The sequence below is a fragment of the Antechinus flavipes genome, chromosome 5, assembly GCF_016432865.1.
Source record: "Antechinus flavipes isolate AdamAnt ecotype Samford, QLD, Australia chromosome 5, AdamAnt_v2, whole genome shotgun sequence".
NCBI classification, from domain to species: Eukaryota; Metazoa; Chordata; class Mammalia; order Dasyuromorphia; family Dasyuridae; genus Antechinus; species Antechinus flavipes.
The window spans coordinates 161794671-161812393 of NC_067402.1; the positions used below are offsets into that span (position 1 = coordinate 161794671).

At 38.8% G+C, this 17723-nt stretch overlaps 1 protein-coding gene across 4 annotated transcripts in view; it reads left to right on the forward strand.

Moving 5' to 3' along the window:
- FRMD4A (FERM domain containing 4A) overlaps positions 1-17723 on the forward strand; it is a 737403-nt gene that overhangs the window by 659888 nt on the left and 59792 nt on the right. For all 4 annotated transcript variants that reach the window (XM_051962747.1, XM_051962746.1, XM_051962745.1 and 1 more), the window contains exons 12-13: positions 9945-10021; positions 14997-15135. In XM_051962747.1, the coding sequence (XP_051818707.1) occupies positions 9945-10021; positions 14997-15135 (216 nt within the window). The remainder of the gene's footprint in view (positions 1-9944; positions 10022-14996; positions 15136-17723) is intronic.

The following is a 17723-nucleotide window of genomic DNA, read 5'->3' on the forward strand; positions in this document are numbered from 1 at the left end:
TCATCACAACTCAAGACAGGTGCCATTATTGCCCCCAAGTTACAGGTGAAACAACTGAGCTTGGAAGAAGTTGTGTGATTTGCTTACAGCCATACAACAGATTAGAGACAGGTTTTTGAATCCAGATTTTTATGCCTTCAAGTCCAACACTCTAATCTACTATGTCACTTGGCTGCCCCTACTCTGATCTCCAGCTTCTTCCTTCAACTCTAAAGTTTAATAATGATTTTCTAAAGGTGCTTTTTCAACCTTTGTGGATAATTTTACCCATGATACACATTCTTCCTCAACTATGGCAGACCCAAACTCTTCCACCTTATTCCCCTAGATGGTTCTTGCCCTTATAGTTCCATAGATCTCCAAAGAAGATGGAGCTAACCAATGTACTGAAGGTGTCTTCCTCTGTTTTGTTTGTTTTTATATTTTTGTTTGTTTTTATACATTTCAGGGGTGCCATAAATATTGTTTATTTGTGATTGCACTTACATAACTAGCCCATGAGCTCCACTGCCTATGTGAGTACATTGCTAGACACCCTCATTCCTTATTCTTCAGTATTCAGGGTCCCAAGATCATAGGTTTAGAGCTGGAAGAGAACACAGAGGTCAGCTAGTCCAACCCTTTCATTTGAGAAATGAGGTATAAGTGACTTATTGTCCAAGGTGAAATAGATGGTTTGTGGTCAAGCTGGCTGGTCTACTATCCTTTGCCCCCAAATCCAACATTGACTCCAGGATACCATGTTATTTCAAGAATCTGTCATTTCTTTGGAGTAAATGCTACTTCTCCTGATTCAGATTATTACCCAATCTATACCTTAAGAAATAGTCTTTGTTGAGTCATTCAGGCCTAAAAAATTAATCTCTTCCTCTGACTGTGAGCCCTTCCAAATTTAGCTAGACTCTCCTAGGAAAAATAAATATGTAATGTGTCATCAAGCCTATACTCAAAGCCTTTCTAGTTTGGGAGGGCCAACAAGAGCTGATAGAACCTAGGGTTATTTCCATGTCACAATAAACCAGACATAACTCTCTGATGTCTAAATGTAATACTGTTCTTCTGGTTTCTGCAATACACGGTTGGCAAAAAAAAAATTGTTCATATTTTTTAAAGTATTTTGCCTATCACCTTACCATTTATTGATTCTTCCCTGAATGTGATGACTACTCAGTCTAGTAAAAGAAAGAATTCACATGGAGATTATTGTCACTGTTAATGACTCAGTAGTATTCAAGAAGAAAATCAGGATTTCCCCAAGCCTGTGGACAATAAACTACCTTTTGCATTCTTATCACCATTTCCCTGACATCCTGAGTCAGTAACTACATTTCTTTAAGGGAGCATGCTGGCAGAGATCTCTAAATGTATGAATAGTGTCAGTTAATGACATTAGGCCACAATATTTTTATCACACAAAGTAAAGTAAATTATTTCCATTAGTGTTAAATAGTAACTATTTACACAATGTGGGCTTCAGTGCAAAAGTAAAATTTTATTATCCAGGTCCTACTCTTCTAAGCATTTATATTCTGTTCTGGCAAGCTTTTCAAAGGTAATTTTTCATTAGCTACTTTTTAAAATTTTCCTTTTGGTATCTTAATATTTCTTTTTGGATAAAGTGTTTTTCTCATTTTTTTAATTATATAAGTATGTTATACACCATAAATTACAATAAAAATCAATGGCAAATTGGAACCCAGAGCCCAAGAACATTCATTTTTGTTCCTGAAGCCAAACAACGTTCTCCATGGTAGACAGTGTTGCTGTTTAGTGCAAACTTCCAAAAGGAGCTTGTGAGAGTTTTACTTTGTAGTCATCATGACTACATTATATGGTGCTTTAAAGTTTTCAAAATGCTTTATCAATATCTCATCTAATCCTTACAACAACCCAGAGAGATGTGGGCTATTATTATCCCCATTTTATAAATGAAGAACTTGTAGCAGACAGAGAAGGATGTTGTGCTGTATAGAAAGTTTTATTGTTCAGTCATTTTTCATGTCCAACTCTTTGTGACCCCATTTAGTTTTTTCTTGGCAAAAATATCAGGCTGACCTACCATTTCCTTTTCCAGCTCATTTTACAGATGAGGAAACTAAGGTAAAGAGAGTAAAGTAATTTGCCCAGGGTCACACAGTTAGTAAATGTCTAAGACCAGGTTTGAACTCTGGAAGATCAATGTTCCTGACACCAGACCCAGTACTTTATCCACTGCCCCAAAGATAGTGTAGATTTTAGCAAATAAATCATTAGTGATGGAAGGAATCATTTCCCTTTTTATCGTTTAGGGAAAAAAGAGAAAGAAAAATCATTACAAAGAGGAAAAAGAACTTGTTGAGACATTTCCTATTTTTTGGTCACTTTTCCCTTTCTCAAAATCTTTCCATTTTAAAAATGAACCACACACAAATTGCCATTAATTCCTAGTCTCATGTAGAAAGGAAACGTGGTCAGAGGTTGGTGTAATGTATCAGGTGTCCCTTAGTTCTGTTTCTTTTTCTAGCACTGACTTTCTGGGTGGCCTTAGGCAGAGGACTTAATTTTGCTATGATTCTCCCCATCTTGAAAAGCAGAAGAAAGAACATTTGTCACTAACCCTTCTTGAAAAGGCATCCAAGCTCAAAAAGAAAAGCTTTGCAAAGCTTTTTATTCAGAATTTTAGATGAATGGTATTAACCTAGTATTATTTCACTTGGGCAATGATTAATAAACTATTTGATTATTGATAGGGCAGTGTTTTTCATAGCCTCTAATTACCTTTTCATACATGATTATCCAGAGGAAAATGTATACAAAATCCTAATAGGAGTAACCCAGTCACCTTATCTTAGTAGGATTAATAATAATCAGGTGTATTTCTAGTGAGTCTTTCATCTGAAGATCTCAAAGCACTTTATATTCTTTACCTAGGAGGATGATTATTATCTGAGACACAGAGATGCTATCTAACTGACCCAAAGTTAGTCATGTCAATAATAACAGAGGGATTAACAAACATGTGTCCTCACATTATTATTCTGTTCGTAAAACCAAATTATTTCATGTGAGGGAGACAGCATCAATTCAAGTTGGCAAACATTTATTTTAAGTATTTGCAATTAACACTGGGAATACAAATACAAGCAGGAAGATGGTCTCCTATTTTCAAAGAGCTTATATTCAAATGGGGGGAGACCAAACAAAAAAGAAGCTAAAAAGGTAGACTGAAGGGTGTCACCAAGTGGGGACATAGTAGAAAAAACCCAAAGCATCATCAGGGGTGCAGACTTGAAAAAAAGGAAGACACAGCTGATTGAAGAAAATGAAAAAAAATTCTAATAAATTTGCCAAAAACAAAAAAACTAAACCAAATGGGGTGATGAAAAGTGGGACACAATTGAAACAACTGAATATATAATTTAAAAAATGAGAAAAACATTTTATCCAAAAAGAAATATTAAGATACCAAAAGGAAATTAGAAAATAATTATTATTTCTAATAAGTAGTCATCCAGAAAGGTGACACAGTAGATAGAGTACTGGGTCTGGAGTCAGGAAAACCTGAGTTCAAATCCTGTGTCAGATACTGCCTACTTGTGTGACCCTGGGCAAGTCATTTAATCTCTGCCTTAGTTTTCTCAAATGTAGAATGGGGACATTTTATCTCTTCTATCTCACAGGGATGATATAAGGATCAAATAAGATCATATTTGTACATTTCTTGGCACAGCGCCTTGCCCATAGTAGATGCTTAATACATGCTTGTTATCTATCCTTTCCTTTCTCTTCCCTTTCCTCTCCTTGAAGACCTCCAATAATGGGAAATTTTTATTATTATCTATCCTTTCCTTTCTTTTTCTTCCTTTTCTCTCCTTAAAGACCTGTAATAATGGGAAATTTCAACTCTTTGCTTCTCATTCTGCCCTCTGTGGGCAAGCAGAATTCTGCCTACATTTTCCATGTAACATTTGTTTACATATTTTAAAACAGTTCTCAGTTCTACCCTAAATATTATTTTCTCCAGATCCTTCAATTATTTATTATTTTCTTTGGATCCTTCAGTTTCTAGCATGAATTCCGTTACTCTCAACATCCTGTTTAATTCCCTCTAGACATCCTCTAGCTTTTGTCACTTTCCTTCTTAGAACAAGACACACAAAACAGAGTACAATACTAAAGATGTGAGGGGACTGGAATTATAATAGAACTCAACTCTTCATCATCCTGGAAACTCTGCCTCTCAATACTACTTAGGCTTATTTCTTGTTTGTGTTCCAGTTGACTTGAACTGAGCATATAGCCTACTGACAACAAAAACAACTATCCCTTTTCAGATAAATTGAAATGGCTGTCAAATCATACCCCATTTTAAAGTTAATATTTGGAGCCCAAATGCAGGGCTTAATATTTATCTTTATAAAATTCCATCTTATTATTGTGAATGTGTTCAACTGACTGATCTCCATCTGATCTCCCAGCTCTTGGGCTATTCTACCTGCTTCTTCAACTATCAGTTTTAAAGATGAAGCCCAAGGGCATAGGTCAAGTATGTGAATTGGTACTGAATCAAATCCAGTAATATCAAAATAATATTAACTGGTAGCCAGAACACATGCAAGAAATGCATCCTTTATCAAAGAGTCAGCTCTGTGAAAAGAATTTCACATCTTGTTTAGGAGTCAACACCAGTGCCATGATATAGTCCACAATATTAGGGATAAAGAACAATTTTAAAATTTGAATAGGTTATTGATAAAAGGCCAAATCAGATCCCTGGAGGTCTCAGTCAATTCCCTCTGAATTGACTTCAGTGACAAATCTTTGGGTCTATTCATCCCACTAGATCAGAATCCACCTTACTACATGATTGCTTCAGTCTTATGTAAAATGATAATAGGAAAGACTCTCAAATGCTTTGCTTAAACTCTACATAAATAACATTCCCCTAATCTACCAATCTAGTAACCCTGTCAAAAAAGGAAATGAGTTTAGTCTGGTATGACCTGTTCCTGATGAAGCCATGCTGGCTCTCTGTTATCACTGCTTCCTTTTTTAGATGCTCACTAATAATCCCTTTAATAATGCATTCCAGAATGCACTCTAGTTTTGCCAGGAACTTAAGTCAAGCCCATGGGCCTATTGCATTCTTTGTTTGAAAATCAGGACACTGTTTGCATTTCTCCAGCCCCATGGCATCATTCCCATTCTCCATGACCTTTCAGAGATCACTAACGCTGGCTGAACAATCACATTCACCAGCTCTGGGCTGCAGTTTATTAGGATCTGGTCACTTGAACTCATCAAGAGCAGAGCAGAATATTCATTATCTCCTTATGTACCTTGGATTTCAGTCCTCTGTTAACCATTTGTATTTCATCTTTTATAGTCCAAGGAGCATTCTCCTTGCCAGAGAAAGGAAGCAGAACATACAATTTAAGATGTATTCTGTAATAAACTAATAAACTATAGTTATAACCCAAATGAGCCAGTACCATGCCAACTTCAAAAATAGAAGTTGCTGATGCCTTTTGTTTTTGACATCAGTCATTTTTAGGTATACCCAATGAGCACTCCCTTATAGCAAAGGAAATTAATTAAGCAAAATCAGCCACAAGGGTGGTAGAGCAGCAGGCCTGGAGTCAGGAAGATCTGGGTTCAGATGTGTGCAAGAGAATGATCGCATGCTCACTTCACCCTATTTGTCTTAGTTTCCTCATCTGTAAAAATGAGCCAGAGAAGAAAATGAAAAAAAAATTCTAATAAATTTACCAAAAACAAAAAAACTAAACCAAATGGGGTGATGAAAAGTGGGACACAATTGAAACAACTGAACAAAAAAATAAAATAAAACAACACCGTGGCCAAGGCTGATGGTGACTGCAATAGTCTAAACCTAAAGTCTGTTTCCTCTCCCCTGAAAAGATGCTTTTCATCAGTGACATCAAACTCCAATAGAAAGAGATCCCTGTGGGCTGCACATTGGCTTCAAAAACTACAAATTAACATTATCTATATTGTATTGTAGTTTTTTTTTTTTCAAAGATTCCCTAGTTACATCATAATCTGACTCAGAATAACAGTAGAGACTATTGTAGACTGAATAGGCCCCCAAGTTGGGAGTTGGATACCTCTGCTTTTCATCTTTTCTCCAAAATTTTGTATTATTACAATCACTGTGAATATATTGTTCTATATATTTTGCTCATTTCCCTCTATTTAGATTCATACCAGTCTGGATACAGGGCTCTTAATTGTGTTGGCAGCAGCCCACCCCACCCCCAAGCGCCTGGATATCCTCCCACGCCCCCACTGCCAAAATCCAGTCCTCAAAAAACATTTCCAGAAAATCCCTTCCCTTGTCCAATAGTCTTGTCTTTCTCATTCCCACAATTTCCCTTCATTTTCAGCATATCTAGAAATATTTTGGCCTCTGATAGGGAAGTCTCATCCGCTGTGACTCAACTAAAGCCTTTCTTATAAGAAAAAATAAAGTTTTGAGACATATTCAACACCAGGGAGGACAATTATAACCCAAACAGGGGGCAGAGCAGCTTCTGAGGAAAAGAGGACCAGGATCAGGACTCCAGAGTTCAGTTCCTAGGAAGAAAATGGAGAGCCTGCCACCCTTCCCTCGCACAGGAAGTCCTCTCCCGCCCCCAGCCCACCCCCTGGGAGCCGGCGGGGCAGAACCGCTGCCCCCGAGCCTGGGAGAAGCAGCAGCAGCCGCAGGAGACAGCCCTCGGCAGAGTCCAGATGGTTTTGTTTGTGCTGGCTGGCAGACGTGGAGCTCTGCACCAGGCAGCAGTGGGGAGCTTTTAGAGGAAAGGCTTGGGTTTTTGTTTTGTTTTGCAAGGGGATTGGGGTGAAGGGGGAGGAGTTGCCAGGGAACTCACTGCAAACATTACTCAGCTCCTCGGGGTCTTTTATCAGTTGGAGAGAAGGAAGGAAGACTGAGGGGGAGAAGCAAGTGCTTTGGAATTCCCTTTTGCATTTCTGCACTCCCAGGCTTTTCTTCCTCCTCCTGGCTGAGAGAAGAACCTAGAGATGTGGGGAAACAGCCTCCCTGGCCACATGGCTTCCCAGTGGAACACAGTGTAACTTTGCAGGTCTGAAGTCACCATAACTATCCCAAGCGCCTGGATTTTTATCTGACCCATGAGGGTACAAGAAGAGAGACATTGAATCCCTCCCACTCTCCCCAAAACCTTGGCCTTAATCCTAAACCTATCTCCACCATCTCCCAGCCCTTCATCTCCCCCTGTTTCTTTCTTTTTTTTTTTTTTAAAGGAAAAAAATCTCAATACTAGTTAAGAAAGTCTGTGTGTTACATCTCAAGGTCAAACATCCTTGATATTTGTATTTTTTTAAAGCATGTTATGAATAAATTTCTTATTCTCTTTGCCAAGCTGTTTTTAAAAATAGGATTGGGAGGGGAAGCTGTGAGAATGGGGGATCATTAACATAGCTTGTGTGTGTTTTATTATCTTGGTGGCTCAGATAACTGCAGGTAGAATAGCTACAAGTATATTTCCACTTGGAGGAAAAAAGAGGAACTTTGCCTGCTTTTACTTCTTTTTTGTATTTGTGGGATTATTTAAAATATTTAAACATCTATGATTTCACTAGTGTGAGCAATAATATTTTGTATTGAAGCTTTTTATTTTCAAAATATATGCAAGGATAATTTTTCACCATTGACCCTCGCAAAACCTTGTGTTCCAATTCATGCCCCCCCCCCAACCTGGTAAGTATTCCAATATATGTTAAACATGGTAAACATATATATATGTAAATCCAATATAGTTTGCGTGCTTTTGTTGAAAAATTTCAGTGATGTGCAGTTACATATTCCCTTGGAATTGGGTTATCGAAGTTAAAAGCAGCAGTGAATCAATGACAAACAAGAAACAGCTGCAGGAGGTAGCGGTGTTTGTAGCTCTGGGTCATTTGTTTCCTTGAAAATAGCATTTTTGTTCCTGTCACATGACTGACACCCCTTTACCCACTTAGGGGTACTTCCCCAAAAGACAAATGTGATTCTTAGGTTTAGAGTTGAAATTTGTCCTGAGGTATAAAAGAAGAGTACAAAATTGAGGGGGGGGATAAAAGGGCTAAAAGAGGGATACTCTTTATGAAAGAGAAATAAGAAATGAATTTAGCTTCTATAGGAAACATCTTTTAATCCTCTCCAGATTTACTCAGGGTAACATCTTTTAAGCAAACATTCCTTTTAAGAAAACATTCCTTAGGTCTAGATAGTGTATCATGGGAGCAAGATGGAAAATACAATGGGACCCACAAAGTTGAGACAAGGAAGTACAACCTCTGGCTGAGGAGGGAACAATGCAGTTGAATGGAACATAACTAAGGTAGACAAACAGGCTATGTTGTTGTTCAGTCTTTTTCAGTCCTATCTAACTCTTCGGGGCGCCACTTTGGGGGTTTTCCTCACTGGAGTATATTGCCATTTCCTTCAGCTCATTTTACAGATGAGAAAACTGAGGTAGACAGGATTAAGTGACTTGCCCAAAGTCACACAGCTAGTAAGTGTCTAAGGCCAGTTTGGTAGGTGGGAGGGGAGGGGAATGAGTGTGAGATGGGGAGAAGCTCTTTAAGAGAGATAAGAACATACAAACAATAAGAGTTGCATGATCTTAGGTAAGCCATTAATATCTCTTGTACCTCAGTTTCCTCAAGTATAAAGAAATGAAATTCCTCCAGATTTGTGAACCATGATATATATTAGCTTTATGAGTAAAATATAGAGCAAAGAGAGACTGAAAAAATGGAAGGTTAGGGGAAAAAAATGAACAACATATCTAAGTCGTAAAAATGATATAAAAGGTGTTTTGTTTATTTCTTTTCCCTTTTCAGTAAGGATAATGCCAAATCCTTTTTTTTTTTTTAAGTGATGAGAAACTTACTATATATTTAATTTAAAAATTTTACTTTAATCTCTTTTGTCATTTCCAAAGGGGTTAAACGATGTTATCTTCCATCAGATGAAAGGAAATCCCATTCTTAGAACTAAATGAATGCAGTCTTAATTGCTTCCAAACATTAAAATCAGATTTCTTAGATAATTTCTTAGCACATAATGCAAGAGAGCTCTGGCTGAAAAGAGGTAGAAGCAGCCTAAGAAATAATTTGCCAGGGTATATTCTCACAGCAGCTTAAACCCCCACCTTCCATTCTCTATCTCTCTTCAGTTGGCTAAAGATAAACTCTGGTTGCACAGAAAGTTGCTGCAGAAACAGAATTCTTGATTCTCTTTGTATTGCAGAGGGAAGAATGGGTTTGACAGGCTCATATTGTTATCTCATGTTGCCTCCCCTGAATTAAGGTCATAACAGCCTCCGCCCTTCACAGAGAGGCTTTCTGAGGAGAGGAGTTTCCAAAGCACCAGTTGGAGTCAGGGACTCGTACACATTAGTGGGCAGGAAGTGGAGTCCCGATGGGAGACTGGGGAATTTGAACGCTTTCCCATTTCAGCACTCTGAGAGGAGGAAGCTCAGTTCAGCACTACTCACAGATGGCTACTGCTCTCTTCTGAAAGATCCTTTTCTCTTTCACTCCTCCGTCCTCAAGTCTCAGTCAGTCTCTCTCTCTCTCTCTCTCTCTCTCTCTCTCTCTCTCTCTCTCTCTCTCTCTCTCTCTCTTTTTTCTCTCTCTCTCTCTATTTCGGAGGGAGAAATTCAGCAAAGCTGAGGTCAGTCTGGGGAAATTAAACAAAGAGAAAGCATTGGAAAGAGCTTGTGTTTTTCCTTCTAAGAAACCTACCGAGTGCCCCCTTTTAAAGCTGGATATCCATGTGTCCCTGTCTGTTCCAAGCAAGAAACGGAGGATAACGAAACAGAACTCACAGACTGTACTTGAATGAGAACAGCCCACAGTAGAAGTTAACAGTGGACCAGACTGCAGCTGTGCACTCCTACTGGTTTTAAAGAAAGTTGTTTTCTCTCCAGATATTCCAATGGAGACAGTTAGAGAATCTGTACTTCAGAGAGAAGAAGTTTTCAGTGGAAGTTCATGACCCACGCAGGTAAGTTGGGAGATTTCTTTAGCATGTTTGAGTGGATGAGATTTGCATGACTCTGGGAAGGATGCGTTAATATTTAGGGATCTGCTTGTTTTTATGATGCTTTTGTCCTTGTTCGGTTATGTGAAGAGATGGGGGAATAATATTATATAGCTTATGTTCAAAATGCTCAGCTGGAAGCTGGACTAGAATGCGACAATAATTAGGGTGAACTTTGTCAGTTTGGTAAACTCATGTTGCTGATGCTTTCAGTTTTTGACACGCTGTTTTGATACCTTATTCAAGTAAACTGAAAGCTTTTTTTCCTTTTTAAACAAGACAAAAGACAATATTGTTTCTGGGGCTTAGTATTTTTTGAGAAATTCCCAGAAATGACAGCTATAATATATACATAATTATAAATAATCAGAGCAAAAGGGAGCACATAGATGAAGCAGTTACTATGCCAGAATCATTCCCAAAAAGAAAATTTCAGTGTGAGAGTTGTTCTTGTGTGAAAGAAATATAGTTGTTGTGGTTCTTTATGTGTTTGCTTTCTGCATGCTTCTACATTGTATTTTACATCCCAGAAACTTTTCCTGGGGATATTAGATTAAAATAAATCTGCTCATGCTGAAAAAAATGCTATAATTAAAAAAATAATAATAAAAAGTCCCAGTTCAGAATACCATTTCAACCCAATGCTTTGCCTTTCTTTGTCTACTAACAGCCCTAGAATTGTACACAGCCCACAAACCACAGTTAGAGACCTAAAAACAGGCCTACTACCTAAACATAAATCATTTTAGACAGATCCAGAGTCAGATTTACAACTAAAAGGTAGCTCTAGGGGGACATTGGTATGATCAGACTCTTGCCAAGAAAAAAAGGTTGATTTTAAATACCATTAACTCTACCCCTTCCCTGCTCTGATGAAAAAGAAGTCTGATATACAACTATGATTCTGGAGGGCTAATGATAAAGCATGCTATCCCCCTTCTGACAGAGAAATAGAACATTCTGACAGAATATATATTATTTTGCATATGGCAATACAGGAATTTATTTAGTTTGCCTATATATATGTGTGTGTTACAAAGGCTTAATTTTTCTTTTTTCTCTTTTTCCATTGATGGAAAGGGAGAAGAAAGGAAAAAAAAAAAAGAAATTTTCTCAATAAAAAAAAAAAATTTAATTTTAAAAAAAGTCTGGCACATACTGCACTATGTGTGAATTGGCTTAAAGATCTGCTTCCTGTTTTTCCATCACCCTTTGAAGAGTCCCTGTACTTCCTAAGGATCTTCTCATTATATTAGGAGACACTGCCTACACAGGAGAAAGATGTGCTCATGCAATACAATCTGTACTGTAGCATATGAAAACTCAGCAAGACTGATGTGCTGTTTAACTCAGTAATCTGCATAGAACAACCACTCAGTTAGAAGCTCTTATCCTGCATTTCACAGCTGACTAGTAGTCCAGAATCCAAAGGAACTTTGGAGATTCCACTTCACAGGCATATAAGAAGGGAGGGCAAACCACATACTACTTTTTGCACATGGGGAGAAGGTACTAGTAACAGTTGGAGCGTGTGTCCAATGCTCAAATGCTGCGACAATAGAGCAGGAATCAGGATTGCTCAAAGCCGGGAAAAAGAAGCAAATTTGGAAAAGAATATTCTATAAAAAGAGAAATAAGCAGAATTTTCCAGTTATTTGTTCAAGCCAATGATAAGAAAGGGCTCCAGATGGAGAAGAGAAAAAATAAATGTGAAAATGGAAATTAATTTCATAAAATTTAATTAGCTGTTCTTATCTCAGTTTCCCCTACCTGTCCAATTACCACAAGAATGTTTTATTTTCTTTCTCTTTCTTAGAAATATAGGAAAAGAAAAGAAATCCTCTGGATATAAAATATAATAATTTAATACAGGGAAACTTTAAACCTTTAAATTGAGAGGAGTTAATCAGTCATTTTATTGAGCACCTTCTATCAAGGTGCCACTTAGTGCTTATATGATCTTGGGCAAGTCACAGCAATGCTTTGGACCTCAGTTCCTTCCTCTGTAAATTGATGGAGTTAAATTAGATTCCCTCTGACATTCTTTCCTGTTCTAGATCTATAATCATGTGATACAAAGAAATATAAATAATTGATTTCTATCCCCAGGGAAGTTACAGTCCAAGGAAGAGGGAAACATGAATACTAAAAGAAAATTGTAGAATCATTCATAGAATAATAAAAGACAGTGGATGATTAATATCATATAGGTATTATTGGGAGATTCAGAGGAGGAAGAGATTGTCTTGGGCTGAGATGGGCAATCTCAATTCCACCAAGTAAAATGTACCTGCACTGGGCCTTCAAAGATGTACAATATAGATATTTGACTAAAAAAGGAGGAGAGATGGCAGGAAGATCCAGATGTTAGGTGCATGTTCTCAATCTGGGAAGCAGATAGAATAGAGGGAGAAGAGAGCTGGAGAAAGCTGGAAAAGTGAGGACCAGACATCCTGCTGCTGTCAGTACAAAGCCCTGAGTAGCTGCTTAGCTAAACAAGGACCCTTTCCCAGGCAAAAGGAGTATAAGATGCAAGAAGTACCCAAGGAAGAGATTTCTCCCATATTAATTTCATTTGTCATCCCAGTTCTTGGTATATTGTTTTTTTTTTTTGGAGTACAGGAGATTAATCTAATTGACCACATGTAACAAGGATGCTAAGCGGTCAATACCTAACTCCTCAAACTTGTCTATTAAGGATGAGGAAGGAAGTCAGAACTGAGCATGACGATAGGAAATGCCAGCTATAATCATTTCATTAAAATGCAATCACTTGGAAATTGCAATTTACAAGAAAATAATTCACTAGAGCTGATGTTTTCCGAGTTGGATCAGTCACACATTTACTCACAGCCTTTCCCTTTGCCCTACCCATCCCCATCATTATCTCTTCAATACAGAGCACAGAAGATCATGTAAAATTGCTGGGGGGTGGAGGGGAACTGGCTCCATGCCTAACTCCTAATTTTGTGGCCCTCTAAATTTGTCAGATAGTCAGGTTAATAGAAGCAGGGAGGGCAGAAGAAAACTTGCTTTAGGGAGGGTCTGAAATAGGGAGAGAATGTGGTTATACTCAGACCTGGTAGTTCTTAATTTTTCCCCACTATCCTTCTGAGAAAAATAACATCCTTCCACAAGCTACTGTTCATCTTGCAACTTTCATTGTCTTAAATTTCAAGTTTCTTTCCCCTTCCCACTCTCCTTTCAAATTCAGCTTTGCTAGAGAAGAATAAGAGCTGAACTCTTGTTCCTATAGCTATTATGGGAGTCAAGGCCTTGGTTGGCAGTTTCATTTTTAAATCTCTGTGTTTTGTTGTATGTGGTTCCCTCCCTGCCCTCTTTTTCTGGACCCATTTCAACTGACAACTGTTTGCTCATTCACAAGCTGTCTTTCCCCCCAACTTTCATTTTAAACAAAGCAACAATACAATCACACATACCTAGAATTAGGTGTATTATTTGACACTAGATTTGACTTTTTCAATAAAAAAGTGAGTATCTCAGGGAGTGGGGAGGAAGGGGGAAAGTTAAATCTGTAACCTCCACAAAAATGAAAGAAGGAAAAAACCTTAAATATTCCTCGAGGGGGAAAGGTTGATAATCCTACTTATAATTAAAACTTCCTGAAAACTAAAGATAGTATTCTATTACCCAGGATCTTCCAATTTACTGATTTTTGGGGAAACTATATTCCTTCCTTCTTCGGAATAAAAGACTTGAGACACCTTAACTCCTACATCAATGTTCCTTCTCCATTTGCTCATTAATCAATGGGAAACATCCACCCACCCACACCCACACACCCCCTCCCCCCTCATGCTGCTTTCCAGAGCTAAGATTCCATTTTCATAATGATCAGTCTACCATTACCATGCACCTCCTGACCACCGGTAAAGTGGCCAGACAGCCTTTATTTGTTAAGAGAGAGACTTCCTTCCCTTCTGGGAAAACATTGACCCCTATTCTTTATTGCAGCTAATTATATGAAAAACCAGTGGTTTCCAGTTTCATTTTGGAAATCTAGCTGTCTTCTTTATTCTCTACTCCATGCTGAAATAAGTAATCTTTACTGGGGGGTGAGGGAAGAGGGGGAATTCCACTTTGTCATTCATTACTCTCTATCATTCATTACCCTTGTTGTCATTTCTCCATTCTTCTAGCCCAGGTTGTACCAGCTGTGAGATAATGGCTTTAGTCTAGATCAGTAATTCTCAACATTTTTGATCTCAGATCCCCTTTATTCTCTTAAAAATACTGAAGATGCCAAAGAGTTTTTGTTTATGTGGGTAATATAAATAAACATGGCAATCTTATGAAAATCATTTTTACCTGGAGGACCTCCTGAAGGGGTATTAGGGACCACCAAGGTGATGACCACACTTTAAGATCATCTCTAAGGTTCCTTCCAGCTCCAACAATCTTTCCTCTAACTGCTCTCCACCCCAACAGACACACTTAAACTTGATAATCAGCATTTCTCATGGTGGATGGAGCCTAAGGTGATGGAAAAGACCTGGCTGAGTCAGGAGCTCTGACCTCCCAGGATTAGGAAATAATTTACCTGTATTTCACCAGAGACCACATTGCCAATTAATTCAGGGCTTTTCTTAAATAGAAGGCTTTTATTCTCTCTGTTAGTTGGGCCTTTGTCAAGAATCGAGTATCAAACAAGAAAGGCCGATGGCCTGCTTTGACCCATCTGTGACCCAGCAAGGCAGAGACTTGGCAGCAGCCTGAGTTCTAAAGAGTCAGGAGTCCAGAAATCTGGCTTGTCTCCGAAATATGTGTGTGTGTCCGTGTTGGTGCCTTCTGATAAGTCACATTTTGTAACCACCCAGCATTGTCTTTAGTACTATAAAATCTCATCACTGATTTACTGACTGACCCTGAAAATAGCCCCAGCATAAACATGTCCCACCTTCTTGTTCTGTTTCCCCAGGGCCTCGGTGACTAGGAGGACCTTCGGTCACAGCGGCATTGCAGTGCATACGTGGTATGCATGTCCAGCATTAATCAAGTCCATATGGGCTATGGCCATTAGCCAACACCAGTTCTACCTGGACAGAAAGCAGAGTAAGGTAAAACTCTCCCCCGGCACACGGAGGCAACAATCTCTTTTTACACTGCAGATTTCACAAAGGCTGTAGATTTCTCCTAGAGAGACCATGGATAAACCTGGAGGTCATAGACTGGATGGGCCCCAGGGATCACATAACTCGGGGATTAAAAATTGGACTGGGGCCCGTTTTATTCATTACTGGCATAAACTCATGCCAGTCATGGTGTTTGCTCCCTCTTTGGGCTGAAGATAGATGGAATAAAACCATAATTTGCCAGCAGGCCAGTTCCCTCCAAAGTGCCAGAGGGGTTTCCGGCCCACCCATAATCTCATTTGTTCATCCTTCTTGATGCAGGCTAGAAGGCCCATTTGTAGTCTTCTGACCCACTTTTAAACACAGGGAAACTCACCTCAGACAAAAATGAAAACTTTAGTATTTTATACAGTGGTAAATAGTTTTCTTCTTTCTAGAGGGAAGAGAAGTAACCTTTCTCAGTTAATAGACAACATCTAACTGTTTTAGATAATTGCTCTGGACCTTTCAGGCTTTTCTAACTGCTAACTACACACACAAACTCTCCCTCCCTTCTTTTCCCTCCTTTTCTCCTCTCTCTCTCTCTCTCTCTCTCTCTCTCTCTCTTTCTCTCTCTCTCTCTCTCTCTCTCACACACACACACACACACACACACACACACGAAAAAGAAACAAAAATTAATAATAAACTTCTCCAAGAGTGAGCCCAGGACCTCAGAAATTTGTAAACACCAACTTTGTTGAGATCCCTGGGGTTCCCTCACATACAGACAGTTCTCTTCAGCTGGGGTGGGTGGGTGGGTGACGTCCCTCTAGTTCACACACACAAACATATCAACACTCACTCCTCCTTCCCACTACTTCACCTCCCCATCCTCCTCCCTCAGGAGTCACTCCTACTCATTATCCCTCCGGAATAAAGCCTATCAAGATGGGCTCTGGGGCTTACAGCTGTGGGGGAGGGGTGGAACTATCTCATGAGCCAACCTTGGCAGCTCGGCGGGGCGATACCACCCATCTCTTGTGGAGTCTTCTCTCCTGCAGTGTTAGTTTCTGTGGTGGGTGTGAGAGGACTCATAAATTTTACCAATGAAGAGTATCATTAGTCTGGTGCAACTCTACTGGTCTTGGGGATTTTCTTTTTCCTTTTTCTTTTTCTAAGGGAGCATGGGAAGGGAAAGAGGGAGAAGAGGAGAAGGAGAGGCGTAGAATAGCTTTCAACTAGGCACTATCTACCATGCAAACTAGTCATGAGATAACTAACTACCGGTTGTTTTTTTTTTTTGTTGTTGTTGTTTTTTTCCCTCGCTAGTTTTTATATTCCTATCACCTTCTTGGCATTGGTTGGCTTGAATTGGGTCTGGGACAAAATTTTACCATCCCCCATCCCCATTTCCCTTCTTTACTTCCTCTCTCCCTCCTTGCCTCCCTCCCATCCTCCTTCCCTCTCTGACTCCTTCCCTCCCTCCTTCCCTCCCTGCCTCCCTCCTTCCTTCCCTTCCTTCCTTCTTTCATTCCTTCCTTCCTGCCTGCCTTCCTGCTTGCCTTGCTTCTTCCAACACAATTGGGGTTGCACACCTACTTAGGTGACTAAAGTCACACAGTTGGTGATGAGTCTGAAATCCTATTTGAACTCGGGTCCTCTTCATTTCAGGAATTTGCCATTATAAATCATTACCATAAAGACTATAGTGCTTAACATTCTGATACATTCTTAATAGGATAAAGAAAAGTGGAATGTATAGAGCACCCTCCCATCGTCATATAAATGAATATGGGGAGAGGGTGTCACAAAATTATGATTTATTATCAGTGAATGTTTGATTAGAATATTTATTTTATAGACCTATATACCTGGGGTTGTGAATGGAAAAATTTCTTAGACAAAAAGGGTCCTGAGTGGAAAAAAGTTCCAGAAGCCCTGCACCACACCATAGCTGCCAGTGCCTTACACACAGTGTTGATTGATCATATAAAGATCTTTGTCCTGAAAGAAGTATTTTTATGTAGAAAGATGATTCAATAACAGTGTTGTTATATAATATTATTTTAAGATTATATTCCTAGTATAACAACAATCAATTAAAAGACTAAAGCAAATTTCAATATCAACAAGGAAGTCCTGAATATCTCTTATTTTCAGTAGCCAAACTTTCTGTGAAAGGGGATGCATGTCCTCATTGGGCACAATCCCTTCACTAAAGTAAGTCTTGGTTGATCATAAATGCCATGTGATGCTCTTCCATTCCCGCCAATAGGATAATGTACAACATCTGGATTCCAGAACTTTGTTGGACTTTGGTTTCTCCATGGGGAGAATAAGAGTAAAAATTCCTGTCCTTATCCAGTAATCAAAAGTGTAAATGAGACAAGCATTGTGAAATTACTATGCAAATTGCTACCACAGTTATGTTAGTTAAATGAATGAAAGTTCACAATTTAAAATGGAGATGATAGAGCTGATAAAATACCCCCATAGGGGAAGTATATCACAAAATCCTCATCTGAAGAATGAAAAATATGCATGATATGATCTAATGTATATAAATAACATATATACACGTGTGTGCATGC